Raw genomic sequence first — 18,490 nt, 5'->3', positions numbered from 1 at the left:
GACCGCTGTAAGCTCAAAACCCCAAAAGAATAGTGGAGGTTCTGGATCTTTTTCCCATCTGCTCCTCCCCCCAAAAATGTAGTAATAGTTATACAACACATTGTATGTACCCCAGAGTGCTGCTATTAAACTGTACGGCTCGTCCCCAAGAAAAAAGCAATACCCCCTCATACGGCTAGGTCAACGAGTTCTTGTGTTCTTCTTCAGCAATGTGATGCTGAAGGTCCTTAAGGCATGAAATAGGCTGGTAACTAAGGGGTTAATGGAAGACTTTCAGTTCAGCGACTTTTTAGACTCTGGATCGCTATAAAAACTATGGAAGAACCTGGCTTTCAGAATGTCCAACCCTCATCAATTTCCCATAGTTTTACGGGGCTCCTTACTTGTACCTACCTTACTGATGGTTTTTGCACGTATTTCGTAATCCACTTGATATTTCTGCATTGCTTGATTCCATTAGTTACGCCACATCTTATCACCAGTGAATAGAAATAACGCAAAAAACTCTGCTGCCTGTTCCCACCACTAGGGGCGCAATGTGTACCCCTAGTATTGCAACCACATACATGCTGGTAATTGTTCATTGCAGTACACCCATTAGACCTGCAGGTGTCACTATAGCAGTGCAGTATATATACTGTATACAATGATCTCATTGCTACATGAGCTATCAATACATGTACCTTTTTAAATTGATCAGTATAGGTGACGCCGCTCTTTCAAAATGCTGCTGGGGCGATCAGCTGCTCACCTTGGGCGCCTCTAGCAAACTGCAGGTTTTCCCTCAAAATATTGTGGCCCACCAGGCGCTACAGGGGGAACGTGGCTATTTTTGTATTATAAGGACGGTAGATACACCAGGAGTCCCCCTTAGTAATAGGAGTGGCGGCATGCATGGGTGGCCACCACTCCATTCACTTCTATGTAACACTGGGCTTCACTTGGCACAGTGAATGAAGTGGTGGTCACATTCACTAAGGTCGACTGCGGGTGCGCTGGGCTCAAGATCTTCGAGCGCTAATGCCAGGAGATCAGGCGGTAACGCTGAAGCCTCTGATTGGCTGCAGTGGTCACATGACTTCCGGTGATGACGTCTGCCATAAAAAGACACCAGGACGGTGGTGGCATAGAACGGGTAAGTACTGCTGCTTTCCTTATTTTAGCGCATGGGGATATCTGGTAACTGGACAACCCCCTCCAGTGCCATATGGTATATTTTGTGTCGTCGTATTGCGAAAACGAGTTTTAACCATTGGTGTCATTTCTCTTGTCCTCTGTTATAAGCTGACATTTCATTTAACTCTTCTGCAAGCTTCTCGAGTTCCTGGCAGATGAAGGGTTACAGATGCCAAGTCCATCGTGCCAGGAAGACGGGACTAATTCTCCTCTTTCTCTTCTCTGCCCTCCTCGCAGTCCATGCTGCTGCTGGCGTACCTCATACGGAACGGATCGGAGCGGGTCGTCACAAGCGCCAGGGAGCACATTTATGACTTACGATCCTTAGAAAATTACCACTTTGTAGGTGAGTATTAGCGAGAAGAGAGGCAGCGAAAACCTTGGGAGGGAGCAAATTAAAGCGCTTGTCGGACTTGTCATTCACCCGAACGTCTTCACAGGCTGCAGAGGCCTAATTGGGCCCGAGCGGCTGCAGGCTGTGTGAAGAACACATTCCAAGACACCGGGCCCTAGAGTATTAATTAGCGAGGAGAAGAACTTTTTTGCCGAGAGGAGAAACCTAATAACAACACAAGCAGCACAACACGAGCGGCCCGGGTTTATATTAAAATATGCACCAGAGGCTGGTCCCCTGTGGCGCCGAAAGAAAGGGAGCGCTTTAATTATACACCGGGAAAAAGGTCGGCCCTCCAACACGAGCGCGGCTGTTTGAAGCTGGGTTTATTCTCGCTCGCTACCCCTCTAGCCTGCGCCAAGTAATATTTACAGTGCAGAGGAAAGCCGGGGTGTGTTCTGAATGCATTAGAATTAAGGAAAAAATAGGGGAGGGCGATCCGGCGATGGCGGCAGACGGGTATTATTCAGCGCCCGCTCTTTCCCAGCCAGGTTATCTGCAATTAGGAGAAGCCGGAGCATGCCGCGTGTTGTCTGCCCAGTAAAACGTGTTAATTTGCTTGAAATTGGCTCTTTGTGCGCGCCCGCGCCAAAGCTTTAATGGGGACAGGAGTGAAGTTGTAGTAATGAAGAGGAGATGGGGGAAGTCGGGAAATATTAAATATATATGGAGATTTTTTTTTTCCTTAACAGCGAGTTTAACTCTTAAGAGGCAGGACGGTTTTAAGCAGATTGTTGACCGGGAAGGGGCTTTAATTGCCTTAACCCCCTAAGGACCAGAGTGGGTTGGTCCTAAAGAGCGCCGCACTCTTTTTAGTCAGTTTCATCAATTTGGTGCTTTTACGGCCTTATTTTTGCTGCATGATTTTTTCAGAACCTAAGTTAGTTAATTTCAGTGAAAAAAGGTATTAAAAATGTTTCCGTTTTTTTTTTTAGATGTAATGTGTATGAAAAGTTTAAAAAAATTATTTTATAGTTTTTTTATTATATTTACCCTAAAATAAAGTACAGGAATGAAGTAGTCGTATATTCTAAAAAAAGTATATAGAAGCCGCTCATCCTAGAGGATGTATAGCGTGGGGCAGAGGAGGGGGAACCGCTTCAGCCAAGGTTGGGTCTTTTACCCCCACTCAGATAGGATGTAATAAAAACATGACCTTTATTGTATAGTCCTTAAAAGCATCTTCACAGGAGCAGAAAAATGTAGTTATTTCACACATTTCCACTATAACTGGGACCTGCATAGGAGACTTAGTTACAGGGGAAAACGTCACTAACAAATCTGGACTAGGGTCTAAGACCCTGCAGCTCTGTGATCGCTAATGATCACATGACCAAAGTATCCAATAGAGAAAAAGGCACCACTGCTGCTTGTATTCTCTACGTAGCGCTATTGAGGCTGCAGTGGTTATAAACCACTTCTGAGAACTATATTTACTACAGTGGTTCCCCAAAAATAAGACTGTCTTATTTTTTTGTCCAGTGAATGACATCACTTAATGTTTGTGATTTCTCATCAAGCGACAGCTTTAATTGGCTGGCGCTCGATCCAATCACAGTGCTCGCTTTGCTGGAAGCGGGCTATTCAAAGCCCCATCACCAGAAAGAAGCTGAGATGTCAGCGGAGGACACTGCAGTTTGCCACAGCGCCACCGGAGACGGTCGGTGTTTGCCAGGATTACAGCCCAGAACTGAGCGCCGTATATTTGCAGCGCTTGGCCCTTAATGGTTTTTTTTCCAGCAATACAGTCTAATAAGCAGCACGGAGTGGAATAGAATGTGGGATTTCACAAGGGCAGAAGCAGATGATTGAGCAGTTAGACTTAAGGAAGTGGTCCATAGCATAGCTGTGTTCTTCCAGCAGCGGCGCCACACCTGTCCACAGTTTTTCTGCGGTATTGCCCATATATATAGTTTTTTTTTACAAGGTTGTCCTCTTTTGCATAATACCTTTTTGTTAGGATTTCTCAATCCCAGGTGACCCCATGTTGGGAGCCTACTATGGTCAGCTGTAACTAGCAGCACACCAACAGGGGGATGAAGCATTAGGCTGTGATCAAGCTATAGAATGCATGTCAGAGGACATATCACGGATTTCTGCAGATAACCATGGCAGAAAGTTGTGCAGCTCAGCTTGGGTTTGTACTGTTGATTTCCGTACAGATTAGCTTCTTCCAGTGGGGCTGATCAGTGCGCCGAAAAATAAAACCCTGCATCCGCATCAAGAAGTAACTTGTGTTTTTTTGTGTTCTTTTTTTTCCGTGCCTCGGTTTCAAATTTAAAGGGGATTTTACTATCCTCGGGATAGGTCATCAATAGTTAATGGGTTGGGGTCTGCATCTTGGGATCCCCACTATCATTTCTGACAGAGCCAGAAAAAGACCGCTTAGTGCAGCAGCCAGTTTAATAATTGCAGGCACAGCTCCTACTGCATTTACTACCTGCAATACCAACCCAGGCCACTGCATATTGAACAGAGCTGTCTGCTTCTGGCTATGTCCGCAAAGACAGTGGGCAAAAAGCTGATTGGTGGAAATCCCAAGTGGCGGGTCTCTTGCCGATCAACTATTGACAACCTATTCTCAGGATAGGTGATCGTTAGTAAAGTCCTGGATATCCCTTTGAATGAACGGGTCACTTTTTGGACGCAGACTTCACATCAAAGCTACGGCAGAATACACTGTGTGAACAGGGCTTTTAGAGTCCAGACGCTCCGCATTTGCAGTGCAGGTTCCACTCAGCGAGCCCGCAGCAGATTACAGTGCAATACATGTGGCTGGGGTTTGGACACGCCATCCATATATAGCAGAAGGAAATACATGTGCGGTATGGAGTCTCAAATCTACGGCAGTCAATTAGATTTGTTCAGTATATAGCGCTGAAATCTACACCATATCCACGGGGATTTTGCCTTACACAATTTCCAATAAAATCAGTGGACTTTGCGTGTAGAAGCCCTACAGGTCATCCAGCATTAGAGATGCTCCTTGTAGATGACATGTTGCCTTCTGATTAGAGTTGAGTGAACATACTCTGGTGAGCTTGATGCTCGTTCGAATATTAGTGTACTATATGGTGCTCGTAACTCGAAAGAGCATCAAATCGCTTTTGACCCCGCCCCAGCTTTTGGCTCCTCCCCGCGGTGACGTCTGTTTTGGCCTCTCCCTGCCACGACGCAGCGCGAGTCATTTGAAAACTTTTGGTCGGGAGGGGGAGAGACACGAACCAAGGAGAAAAAAAAAACTCGGGACCCGGTGTCCCACATACAGAAATGCTCAAGTCTCCCATTGTAGTCAATGGGGTTCGTTCCTCAAGTAGAGCTCTCGAATTTTACGAAAAGCTCGACTCGAATAACGTGGACCCGAGCATTTGGGTGCTCGCTCATCTCTACTTCTGATCCTTCGGGTGCTGAGCTGCCATGGACAACACCTCGCCTATAAGCTCCACTAGTCAAGCGAGGGAGGATGTAGATATTGATATATTTGGGGGTGGTCGTGTCTCGGCACAAAGATGTGTGACCACAATGCTATTGGCTCCATTAGAGAAAATGTAGAGACGAGTCCCTTTTTAATTCTTCTCCTCTTTCCAGATGAAAATGGCAAAGACCAAGGCATCAACATCCGACAGAAGGTGAAAGAAATGGTGGAGTTTGTTCAGGACGACGACCGGCTCCGAGAGGAGAGAAAGAAAGCCAAGAAGAACAAGGACAAATACGTTGGCGTGTCGTCAGAAAGTGCCGGGGGGTTCAGATACAGTGAGTACCGTGTGTGTGCTGCACAAATGGCATCGGGCAGTAGGAATCAGTGATTATAGCTTGGCGTTGTGTTGGCATACTGCAATGAGGGCACCTTCCTTCCCCATTACATCCACCCACGGTTATCCGTGTAGTTTTATCTGTCCCTGCATCCTGAAATGTCAGATTACTAAGTCGTACCATATGACGGGTACGCTTGTCACGAGCCGCAGAGTAGCTCATCCCATGGGTAACAGCTGTTTATACACAAATGGGGGAGATCCGAGAACTCTCCATTATTTAACTCTTCATGCCTCAACGCTGTTCACGACATCTGAGAGCTAAGATGATGGGCAATCCTCTGACTATATCAAAGGGGTTAACATCGATCCTTACCCATCTCATGTATGGACAGACTGCCCAGGGCCCATCGAAGTACCCTTAGGAAAAGTGGCAAAATGCCTTAAGGTGTACTTGGTCACAAACCTTCTTTAATACCGGGCCTAATAGGCTGAGATATGTGACAACCCTAGGACCCCGTGAGCTGTCATTTGAACTCATCTGCTTCCTGTGATTGGGTCACGAGTGGGCCAATGAGATGCCAAGGGAGGGCCAAGCTTTGGCCAGATGCTTAGAGGCCACAGTCTGCATTGACCGTGGTATTCCAGCAGTTAAAGGCATGATCAGAGCTAGCTCCAACCGTGGCCATGGCAGGCAGCTGCCGGGTATGAAATGATGCATGATGTTCAGTCAAGTCCAGAAAGGCATGGACTTTATTATGGACAGCTATGCAGAGTACAAGTACCCATTAGCTGAGCAGTTCCCCCACTATTATATGATGCGCTGTGGACGTCTCCCTTTCATACTTACTATGTGCCAGACTGTTTTCTCCTCAGAAGGCAATAAAACTTTGGGAAATCAGGTTTTCCTGACTTGTGCCATTTTCTAGGTGGGACAGAAAACGGAACCACTACCTAATATGTGAAAATGTAGGCTACCCTCCGCCCCCAGCCGTCCTTGCAGTATGCCTCTCGAGCTTCCGCTATGTAGCTCTGCTGTTTCCACAGTCTCCTCGCTGTCTGTGTAGCACAGGCACGGGTCACTGCATCTGCACCCCACTCTTCTTTCTACTTCCGCAATAAGCCCTCCAAGATGGCAAGGCTTACCGACCACTCGCCCGGTGGCCCCAGTGATTGATTGATTGATTTGTACTATGTCTAGGCTGACATCACTTACTTAAACCCCTTCTATAATGATGATGATGCAATTACTTTTGCAGAATCTGACTCTTCCCTTTCTGTCTTCTGTCAGCATACCACCAATCAGTTTACAGCAGCTAAACAATTGTTAATGTCCATCTTTTAATGTAATTTCACTTAAAATCATGTGCAAATTATTCTTGCTATATCTTCATAGTGGCCGGTGCTCCATTTTTCTGATACAGAGCTGCAAATCCTGGCTAACTGTGCGCACCACTAGAGGGAGCTCAGGAGCTTAGAACATACTGTGTGTGTGTATAGCGCCACTTATTCTGCAGCACTCTTAAGTTCTCTCTCTATCCACACACACATTTTGTATTGTTATTATTTAGTGCTCTTGATGGACATTCACTTTAAATATATTTTACCAGACTACACTGATGGGGGATCCGCCATTCAGGATCCAAGACAATCAGCTGATTGATTGAAGTTACAGCACATGCTCCATTAAGCGCTGCTGTCACTTCAGTCCATACCAGGCACAGCGCAGTATTGTATAGCTGCTCAGGCCTGTTCACTTGAGCTGCTTTCAGGCCATGTGACTGATGAATGTGATGACCGATTCTGAAGATGGGTCGTCAATAGTTTGTCCTGGAAAACCCCTTCAAGCAAAGTCCAATGTATTCTATAAAGTAGCACTTTTTTCCAAAAGGGGTAGTCAAAGATTAGAAAGATATGGCTACTGTTGTCACACCTGTCCACTGCTTGTGTGCCATACTACAACTCCATTACAATTCACTTTAATTAAGCTGCATTACCATGCACAACCCACAGACAGGTGTGGCGCTGGTTGTTAGTCATGCTTTTTTCCAATCCTGGACAACCCATTCAAAGGGGCTTTCTGGTACTTTTAGTATTGTTGGTCTATCCTTAGGATATGTCCTCAATATCAGATAGGTGTGGACCCAAGCACTCTCATCGATAGCTGTTTGAGGGGGGGCCGCAGCGTTTGGGTGAATGTAACATCACAGGCCAATGAAGTGGCCCCTTCAAACAGCTGATCGCCGGGGGGGGGGGGGGGGGCTGGTCCCCACCTATCTGATATTGATGACCTATTTTGAGGATAGACCATATTTTAGTTCCTAATAACCCCGTGTAATGCTGTCACTTAGGTGCTGTTTGTGGAAATTTGCTTGGTTAGCTATGTATAGAGAAATATTGTAACTCACAGCAGCCAGTCATAAAGCTATCAGCCCCAGCAGGCTGGAAAGCACAAAAGTGGCTGCAATTTAATTATAGTACATGCAGCCAGTGCAGGCTCCAAAGTGGCGCTGGTGCCCATCATAACCAATCAGAGGCAAGCTTTCTTATTGTTACTCCTGACATCTGATTTTTTTTTTTTTTTTTTTTTTTCTTCATTTGCCTTGGGATTTACACCAGTTTTTTTCCTGCCCTGGTCTACATACATAAAGCGGTGAACGTGCCACTACCTGTGCGCTGGCATGGATAAATGTCACTTTTATGCCCACTCTACGTGCTTCTCCAGCTCCCCAGATCTGCTTTGTGTAAAAAGGAGGCAGGATCGTTACTGATGACAAATATGAGATTAATAAGCACTTGTCGCGTCTCCTGACGTGTTCTAGTATAAACTTGGATGCCTCGTGAAATAATAATCCTGCAGCATCTTTTCCTAGAACTCTTCGTCGTTCCTCTGTTGTTCCTCCTAGAAATGTATAAATGAATGGACAAATGGGTGTTACCAGTTTGGGGGGGGGGGGGGTGTTCTTTTACAGTTTGACATTGTCCAATCAGTGCTGACCGTGTAGGGACACACCCCTTTACAAGGAGAATGGTGATGCCCAGTTGTCACTTTACTTGTACATTTCTAGGAGGAATAACTGTGGGGGGTGGGGGAGGGGGAGCATCAAAGTTCTGGGAAAATATGCCCCAAAATTGTTGCTTCATGGGGAATTCAAGTATGTGATAGGTCCTTCTTAATTTTTCCTCCTCTCTCTAACATGCACGATTGGGGGTTGTTGGGGCTTTAACTTGTGTGTGCTGAATGTCCTACAGGTGACCGATACGACACCGAACCCAGATCTAAATGGGACGAAGAGTGGGATAAAAGTAAGTCCGGATTCCCATTCAGCGATAAGTTAGGAGAGATCAGCGATAAGATTGGGAGCACCATAGACGACACCATCAACAAGTTCAGGAGGAAAGAGCGAGAAGATTCTCCTGAACGGGGCAGGTGAGGAATCTAGTATGCTGGTAATTACAGGGGTCCGCTGTCACCGTCTGTCAGATCTCCTATACCAATACATCAACCACATTGGTGGCTGTCGGAGGGGACAGAGGTAATATCTGGCTGTATGAAAGCTGTCACGTCCCTACAACACCATAAGCTAAACATTTATGGTGCTGGTAGGGCAAGTGACTGGCAGCCGGGTGCAGGTGTTTTTTAAGCTCACCCACTCCCGTGATCCATCGCGGTCACTCGCTGAAGATCATTTGGCACACAAAAATCTGACTCTGGATGGAAAAAAAAAAGTCCCGTCTTTGCACCCTCTCATACACTTGTATGGGAAAGCCTAGGAATCTGAGAAGAGTCAGATTTTTGTGAAATGCGGGATTTTCAGCAGGTGACAGCGCTGGATCGCGGGTGCAGGTGAGTATAAAAAAAAAATACAGCACTTGACTCCCTGTCATGTCCCCTAACACCATAACTGGTGGGGATGTCACAGGTTTCCTCTCCGCAGCTGTTGGGGGTGCCAGGAGTTAGACTTGAGGCAAAAGAGATGAAACCACACAACCCCTTTAATGAAATACAGGTTTTCTATTGGGTTTACAGTCTCCCCCCATTACATTACTGTGGAAAGAAAGCTACTTATTATACACTAGTTGTATGAAAAAACAATCCAGCCCCTAGAAGGAGTTGTCGTTTTGCTGTAAAACCCGGCATGCAGTTCCATCTCAGACAGATATGTAAATGATGAGTTGTGGCGATTAGATGAGCGGTCTTGTCACCTGAGGCCCTGAAAGTGGTTCCCCCCCTTAATCTATAAGAGGTTCTCAGAGGCTCCTTGTGTGTAGTGCCCTCTTCTTCCGCTTGTGTGGAGCTAGTTGGCCTCTACGATGCCTCTACGATGTTGAGAGGAGATTTCACCCCGTTAGGCCTTTTTCGCAGGGGCTACGAAATCCCACGATTTTCCGGCGCTGCAACAGCGCTACAAAACACATGTTTGTGAAGCCCATGCTTTCCAATGAGTTCCTTTACATTAGCTACATTTTTTACTGATGCTACGTTGCGAGAAGAGAAGAAAAATCGCAGCATGCTCTATCTTGCCGCAATTTGCTTTTTTTTTTCATTTTTTTTTTTTTGTTTTTGTAGCCCATGTTTTCTTATGGAGCCTCTTTGTTTATCGCATAGCACAAACTTGCGATTTTCGCACTATGCGACACTTTTAACATTAGAAACTCATTAACTTTCTCGCGACAAAATCAGCAGTGATGCGTGATTTTATTTTTTTATAACAAGATAAATTGGAAAGTGAGAAGCTGGGTGGTCTAACCGGTTTAGGGGGTCTTTCAGACAATGCTTCTTGGTTACGAAAAAAAGGAAGTACACAAATGAGCCCCCCTCCAGAAGGAAGCAAACGGCCTCTTTAGTGCCACCTGTAGGCAACGACCCTGTAGGTCAGTGTCCAACCCCTTGAAACGTGACCTGGGATGTGGGCCCAACCGGGCACACCCTATCTGTGTATATATACGGTTTCCAGGCTCCTGGCATGCGGTCAGTAAATGGACAGCATTCCTCACTACAGCCTGTCCTGTCGCATCCAGCCGGCCAATGGCCATCAGAGTAAATTCACATGTTTGCCAATGGGCTTTGCAGAAGCAACTTCAATCTGCTATATGGAATAGATGTAGAGTCTGAGGACGTTCTGCAATCCACCTTTTATAAGGAGCTGTGCATCCGTGGCAGGAGGACACGATCCGAATGCTTCGGTCACTGACACGACCCAAAAGTGTTAATGTCATTGATTTGACACCTTCTCTAGTGACAGCGAAGAAGAGAGGAAAAACAACCGGGTAAAACAAACAGGCGAGTTCAAAGATGAGGAGGAGACGGTCACCACCAAGCACATCCACATCACTCAGGCCACTGAGACCACCACCACCCGCCACCACAAGCGGACAGGGAACCCATCGAAAATTGACCTTGGCGCAGCTGCACACTACACCGGAGATAAAGCAAGTCCAGAGCTCACCTCCTCGGCCAGCCATCCTGCTGCAAATAAGGTTAGCACCCTCTATTGTTCTCTGCTCTCTGACACTTCAGTTTGTCGGCCATTTTTGGTGTATGACGCCAAGCATTACAAAAACCACTAATCTATTATATTTCAACCACAGAATATGCTATCAATGTCTGATAGGTGGGGGTTGGCAAGGATAGGACATGTTACCCTTTTAGACATTCAGCCAAGTCATCGTGATGTCTCTTATTCGCAACAGCGTTTTGGGGTCAAAGAGCCCATGTTCTCCTGATAGGGAGAACTTCCAGGTATCACACATTTTTGGTGTATTCTCCGGCCTTTTAGGAGTAGCTGCACTTTTTCTATGCGGTTTTTTTTCAATAGGTTTTGTCAGCCTATTCTGTACATTTTTTGTGAAGACGGTGCTGGGTACTCTGTCTTCACCTAACTCTGTAGCAGAATGGGGAGCTCTAACTGTGCCTGCACTGTTCTCTCTAGTGCAGGCACAGCTGTTCCATATAATAGTGTATTAATGTATACATTATATTCTATTTGCCTACTTGGCCCTCCAGTGCTGGTGTTATTACGCTTCTGTTTCAGTGGATCTGTCCCCCGGCACTGTGTAAGAAGAAGCCATTCTATGCTGCAGGCAGCTTTTCCCCTTCCTGATGGACCCCATGCACTCAGGATCTCAGTCCATCAGGTGTACAGTATGTCATAACTCAATGCATGGAGACCCCAACAGTGTATATAGTCTGGCGGGGAATGGGAGCGCTGTAAAGGGGAGAAGCCATCCACATCACAAAATGGCTTCTCCTTGCACAACGCTGGGAGACCGACCTGCTGAAACAGGAGAGTAATAACCAATGCTGGAGGACAGCTCTTGGGTTGCACAGGAAGACCAAGTAGGTTTGCAAATAAAATATAATGCGGACTATTATTAATGCACTGTTTGGAACAGCTGTGCCTGCACTAGAGAGAACTGTGCAGGCACAGCCGGAGCGCCCTCTTCAGTTATAATAGCTAACTGATTTCTCAGCACCGTCGTAACCCCTTTTCAGCTATGCAGCTAGGTGTTGTAAGAAAAATATACAGAATAGCTTTGATTACCCTATGGCAAAGCTGCTTAGAATTGCCTGTTCTGTACTTTGTACTACAAAAAAAGTTACTCTTTAAATACCTTTTTTTTCCCCATACAGACTGTCCTCTAATTATACCTGACCTTATACATGGTGATATCCTGCATATCGTTCCTAGTCTCTGTTGTGTAATGTCGTCCTCTTTCTCTTTCAGGCTAGTACTGGTGAGGGCGGTAAGAAGGCATCTAATGACCTGGTGGATCTACTATTTGATTCACAAGCAAAAGCAGGTAATGTGCGTGCAGAAGTGGGTGCGGGTTGGGGAGATGAGAGAAGTTACAATGGGAGTGGTGGTCCTGCATACACAGAAGAAGCCCCTCTAGTGATCAGTGGGGTCCCCAACGATCAGACATGTATCACCCATCCTGTGGGGACAGCCCACGATGAGCCGGCTCACTGAGCTTTTCCTTTGTGGCCTGCGTTCTCTCCATTGCTCTTTGTTCTTGTGTTTCCAGAGATAATGAAGCCGATTTGTACTCATCCCAATTTTCTTTTCTTTCCTGTGTCTCGGTATTTTGGCCTCCCAAGCAGAACACTTTTTTTTTTTTATGTTCTGTCCTGTTGGTCATGCCAGATGGTTAGAGTTTCTTGTAGAGTTGTGGCAGCACGGGCATCGTGCCAGGCGACAAAAATGGTCTTTGGGGATCTTTGAGTGCTGGGCAGATGTTATGGCACCACCTGCCCTGCCAGCTGTGCTGAGAGGACGGTCACTGAATAGACATGTCTGTCAAGAACAGACCCAAGCACCACTGCCCCCCTTATACTTTATGTGCACTGTGCTCACTATACGGATGTTTAGTCAGACTCCGTACTGCAACATCCTTTTTCTATTGTATCTAATAACGTTAAAGATGGGGACATACAGACCTGAAGATAATTAATGGCGACCGTCTTGTATAAAAGCAGTTAGGTGCTGCATTCTTGTACACAAATGTGTTTAAAGGCTATGTGCATACAGCTCTGATGAAGACTTGTTTCCATAGTAACAGACTACGAACTGACCATGTGTAGTCTGATCCTGCAGTCATCCTACTCCACTGTCTTTGCACATTTTCTTGTTAACCTGTAAGGCCTGCCATACACATAAGTCAGCCAAACACAAGACCAACTGACTGTCTTATATGGGGGGGCACTGCTGACTCCCCAACAGATTGTCAAAGGAAAGCAAGAGCGGGCAATTATATTTCAACGCCTTTTGTCTCAGGATAGATAAAGCTGCATATTCCCCTCTTTTTGTTGAGAACATACAGACTCTCGGCTAAGCGAAGTGTTGCATGTATAGGGGGCGGAGGGGGTTCTGGAGAAATAGTGAGCTGGTATCGACGGTTTATGGGCAACTTAAAGCTGATGACGGTCTAGCATATTTTGTATTCCGGATCTGTAAATGTGGCCGGACGATTATCCCAACCGGACCACCGGTCTCGTGACTCGAACTCTGAGTGCCATAGATTCCTATGATGGTGACCGTTCGGTTCAGTAAACCCTGCTTTTGGGCTGGGACACAGAATCCCATTACAAATGCAGAAATGCGGCCATTATACACTCACATGCGACCGAAGGGTGTTAGGTTAGTGGTATTTGTATAGCTACGTGCCTCACGTCTACTGATTTCTTGTCTTTCATGCCTTTTTATTAATTTTTTTTTTTTTTTTTTTTTGCAGCCTCCTCACCAGATCCATTTGGTGGTTTTGCAGATTTTAATTCATCTGCTGCTCAGTCTTCCATCTTCCCAGCAACACAAGGTAAAGAAACCTGAAGGCTTATTCCCATCTTCACTAGTCTGTCCTCTCTCTTCTACACTTCTCCGTGGCTGTTCTGGTTGAAAACTCAGGCCTGCGGTGCTGATGTAACGGTGCCACTGGCCTGTACACTAGTGCTGCCCCTATGCTGTTATAAAACGAGAGCATAAGCAAGGATCACTAGTATTTATATCACTGCCTGATTGTGACAACCAACTAGGGTAAGTGTGGTTTAGTTGGCAAGATCCACTCCTGTTCCACCATTGTTCAATGTGCCCCATTCCCGTCCCCTCCAGTTCTTCCACTTCATTTATTACCCTATTCAATAGTCCCCTGGTGCACAGGAGAGCGGTTTAGGTCAATAAGGCGGCTTCTGTGATCGCGCTTTCCCAGAAGCCTTCCTATTGAAAAAAATTGCAGAGCAGTGGCCAGTCGGGAGCTTATGGAGTCGGCGAGGAATACTGGTCAATTTCAGCTCTGAGGCCTGCCGAATTGTGAGTGCAGCTCTGGACTAGAATACAAGCTGTAACTTGGATACATAATGCAATGTGCTTACCAAGTAACTCTACATGTTATGTAGATCATGTCTGTATCTTGTCGGATATGGTGGTAGACGGGCTTCTCTCAAAGTAACGCTACGTGGTACAATGGCTAAATGTTTAAATACTTTGTTTTCAGGCTCAACAGCAACTGGTAATGGAGAGTTTGGAGACTGGGGTGCCTTCAGTCAGCCAGGAACAGCCCCATCTGTACCGTCGACCGATATGTTTGTAGTCTCGCAACAAAGTACCGACTTATATGCTGCTGCTCAACCGCAACCCACTCCTGCTGCCTCCAACACAACGGACCTCTTTGACCTGATGGGGCCTACGCATGCCACCATGAGCACATCCCAGAGCATGAACCTATCTATGATGAGCTCGACTACGGTGGGGGTGACGCTTCCCATGTCAAGATCTCAGGTAGGGTGGAGAAGGGGCAGTTTGTTTGCATCGCCAGAAGACACATACAAGGCCGTAAATTACAGATTTATGAAACTTTTTTTTTTTTTAGCCTCTCCAGAAGCAAAACACACTGCCTGCACATGTAACAGACATGAAGGTTCAAGGCAAAACACTCCCATCCACCTGGTCTGACCCCAGCGTCAACATCTCCCTGGACAGTCTCATGCCAGGCATGCAGCCCTGTAAACCATCCCAGCCCTCCTTAAACGCCATGATGCAGCAACAAAGTAAGTGCTTCCTTTACAAGAACCGACCCTCCTGATTAAGGACACTTCAGCTTTTTTCAATGGAAGTGTGTGGAAACTGGGGGCGACGGGGGCACCAGCCACCATATTTACTACCTGTGCATACCATAACATATTATTCTAGATCTGTGTGCCTGCCTTTGACATGGATGGCCATCTGTAGAACAAGCTCTTCAGGCAAATTTGGTGTTCTCCCTCGAGCTGAACACTCTTGTTTAGTGGAGTCAGGAGCGATCACTGTCAGACGAACACGCATTGTATGTTGCAGTTGTGGGCACAGCTCCATTCATTTCACTAAGAGCTGCGCTGACCGTTACACGGGTTGGAGCAGCTGCTTCCACTACAACCCCAGTGTATCCCGGCTGCGACAGCGGGTGCTGCCTGGAAAACCCCTTTAAGGCACTGCTCAGACACCAGGCATTAAGGATGTTGTGTTGCCGGCCTGATAGTCGTAGTGAAAGAGATCCTCCAGTCCTGGGCAAATTCAGATGGTCGCACTGCTTCCCTGACTACCCGATGTACACTTTGTATTAGTATAGACCATTGTATGTGCTGCTTTTGATTGGCCACATGACCAGCACTAGCGAGTTGGAACAACATGTAGTGTCTTTGACTACTCTTATGTACCTTATGTATTCGTATGCATCGGTAGTCTAAGAAGCTGTGCGGCCATCTTTGCCTGTCCAAGAGCAGAGGGTTGCTTAATGTGAAGGCCTACATATTGACTCTGTAATCTGATAACCAGGATTGTGGTGATGATCATACAAATTGCTGACTTCTCTTCTTATTCCACAGCCATGCAGCAGCCTATGGGGATGATGCCACAGGCCTTTGCAAACATGAACATCAGTGGAACCCCAGGCATGATGCCCAACCGACCTCAAACCAGCCCCATTTTGCCTGGTCCTATGACAGGAGCCATGGGTATCCCTAACATGATGACTGGAATCCCTCCAGGGATGAACCAGGGAATGATGGGCATGCCGACCACAATGGGAATGCAGATGGGATTAGCCCCTGGAGCCATGCCACCTAAACAAGATGCCTTTGCAAACTTTGCCAACTTCAGCAAATAAAAGCTTTATCCAGCCGATCCCACACAGATCTGGGATGTTGAAGGATTTTTCAGATGCACATGTGACGAAGGAGAGATGGGGGGGATCTGGAGGACAGGAGACATTCTGATCCTCCATGAAGTCAATATCTTTTATAAATGAATACAAAGAACTTCCAGACGAGCTGTTTGTAGAGGGGAGACTGGGGACGGTCCGGAGAGACACTATTGCCTTTATGTACCAGACAGGTTGAAGCGGGTACACAATGTCTATCGTGGTACGTGACGGGGCGCCTTTATGTTTTCCCCCTTCTCTCGCTCTCTCTCTTAGGTTTCTGAATTACTTGGATGGGATTTGATAGACACACATTAAACTTCCACATTCCCAGTCTCATCAACAGTATCGGCTCCCCAACTCATTTGGGCCAGTTTCTTCTTTTTTTTTTTCTTTTGTAATGTAATATATAAGAAATGATCTATTTTTCTCCAAAGTGACTTAGGTGGTTGACTTACGTACATATATCATGCAGTGTAGCGCCTTCTGTCGGGGGAGCACAGCGGGAACCAGGATCCATCAGCCAATATGAATGGGTGGATGCAGCTCAGTCCCTTACACAGACACATGCATGTAGGCTCAGAGACACATTGCATGGCTTTGTATGGGCAAGATTGATTTTAGACTACCCTCAATACCCCTATCTTTAGGTGCATGGTTCATCTGCTTCCTGCAGCAAAACTACTAGACATTGGACAACCCCTGTACCTTAGGCAGACCGCTCAGTACATTGTGCAGTGCCCAGCTTACGATTTGCCGGATGAGTGCCATTTACTTCAATGGGACTCAACCTGCAGTACCGACCCAAGCCACTGTATGATGAACGGAGCTGTCTGCTTCCTGCAGCTAGACGTGGGACAACGCTTTTAAAATTGCCTAGTGGGCTGTATCAAACCTTTATTGCCCACATAACCCAAAATGACCCTCTTAGCTCTATTACTACTTTGCACACATTGCTGTGTTATCTTGCTTGTATCCCTGCATCATAACAAACCTCACCCTGCTATAAACCACACTCCCTTTCCATTCATGTAAATAAAGCATAATCATTGCATAATGCAAAAGTTATGCAACTTTTTAATAGGCCTCATGTTTTTTTTTTTTTAGATTTCTGCTTGCTTTCTAAGAATGGAATCAGCTAGAGGCTGGAAAACAGTGCTGCCCTGATGCATTTAATAAGCTGTGCCGTTGTGAGAGTAGAAGGGTTCACTCACTGACAGCAAGCAGAGATCTTAAACTGGTGTTGAAACACTAGAGAATTGCAGAAATTGCCATTGTGCAGTGATCGCCTGGAAGAGAAACCCAGTTGGAGAGTACGGCGTTAATAGAAGGGGATCCCAAATTAAAAACAATCCTCTATTAAAGGGTTTATCTCATCCTAGCAGATCGGGCTGCGCTCTCTAATATCACAGGCTTGAAAGGAGATCGGTGGCGCTCACGGCTGACCCCATCATTACTCTATTGATGACCTGGCCTCTGGATAGGTCCTCAATAGATGATAGTCCTGGAAATCCCCCTTAAACAGAGAGTGGGAACCAAGTGCACATCCATGCATTACATAGACAAACCATTGATATCAATGTGTAATGCTGGATTTCGCCTGTGGAGGTGCTGCTGGGAAAAGGAACACTTCATACCCAGATTCCTCCCAGGCCTCTTTTAACAAAAAAGATTGTCACAAACGGACGACCCCTTAAACTGTAGTTACATGAAGTCCAGGGTCCCCACCAGTGAACGTACAAGCCCCGTCCAGGCTCCTCTCTCGGCTGCTGACCTCCTCTACAAAACTGAACCTGATTTTAGATTTTATATAACTTTTTTTTCCTCTCCTGCGCTTCCTCCCTTGTACATAAGGCAGTGGGCGGTGCGGGGGGATCAGTTATGAATAAACACAGATCTATATTATTACAAGGTGAGCTCTCGCTGCCTGCAGATTTAATGGCTTGAAATAAAATATGTATAAAAAAATCAAACCTGATTTTTTTTTTTTTAAGTTTTTTTTTTTTTTTTTTAAATTTTCTTTCTAGAAAAACTGTTCTTGGTTTTATTTTTCCCAGAGATGACTCCGGGTGGGGGGGGGAGGAAAAGCATTTCTTGGCGCTGTCGAGCCAACCGTTCTCTTTGTCCTTACCGTGTGTTTTTATAAAGGCGCATTGATCACTTACCTGTCTCCATGGCAGTCCAGATGTTTTCCACCATTAAACCTTCTGACCCGGGCTTTTTACCTGCCTGCTTCATTCCTTCCGCCGTTTCGCACTAGAATTCACACAGAGAGGAAATAATTACAATTTGGGCAAAGTAATTTTCATAAATAATGTAAGATTGTTTAATGACATCTCCTCGTGCTGACGGGTGCAGGGTGCCGGGTCCAAACGACGCTTCATCTCCAGCCCTACTAATTAGACCAAAATTCATGGGCTGCAGCTAATGGTGATGGAACATGATTCACGGCCTGAATAAGAGATGAGACGCGGGGTAATTAGCAGGCTGTGGTTTT

The 18,490-nt window shown here is 46.1% G+C and overlaps 1 protein-coding gene across 1 annotated transcript in view; it reads left to right on the top strand.

The window, feature by feature from the left end:
- CLINT1 (clathrin interactor 1) overlaps positions 1-17,966 on the top strand; it is a 65,520-nt gene extending 47,554 nt beyond the window's left edge. Inside the window, exons 4-12 of the mRNA XM_066590476.1 lie at positions 1,414-1,522; positions 5,159-5,323; positions 8,575-8,752; positions 10,563-10,803; positions 12,051-12,126; positions 13,558-13,638; positions 14,314-14,597; positions 14,689-14,866; positions 15,680-17,966. Of these exons, the coding sequence (XP_066446573.1) occupies positions 1,414-1,522; positions 5,159-5,323; positions 8,575-8,752; positions 10,563-10,803; positions 12,051-12,126; positions 13,558-13,638; positions 14,314-14,597; positions 14,689-14,866; positions 15,680-15,960 (1,593 nt within the window). The 3' untranslated portion in view covers positions 15,961-17,966. The remainder of the gene's footprint in view (positions 1-1,413; positions 1,523-5,158; positions 5,324-8,574; positions 8,753-10,562; positions 10,804-12,050; positions 12,127-13,557; positions 13,639-14,313; positions 14,598-14,688; positions 14,867-15,679) is intronic.
- The last annotated feature ends 524 nt before the right edge of the window (positions 17,967-18,490 follow it).

The sequence above is a fragment of the Eleutherodactylus coqui genome, chromosome 2 (genome assembly GCF_035609145.1).
Source record: "Eleutherodactylus coqui strain aEleCoq1 chromosome 2, aEleCoq1.hap1, whole genome shotgun sequence".
NCBI classification, from domain to species: domain Eukaryota; kingdom Metazoa; phylum Chordata; class Amphibia; order Anura; family Eleutherodactylidae; genus Eleutherodactylus; species Eleutherodactylus coqui.
Note: the sequence above shows the minus strand (reverse complement) of the source record. Positions and strands in the feature narration are given on the sequence as shown.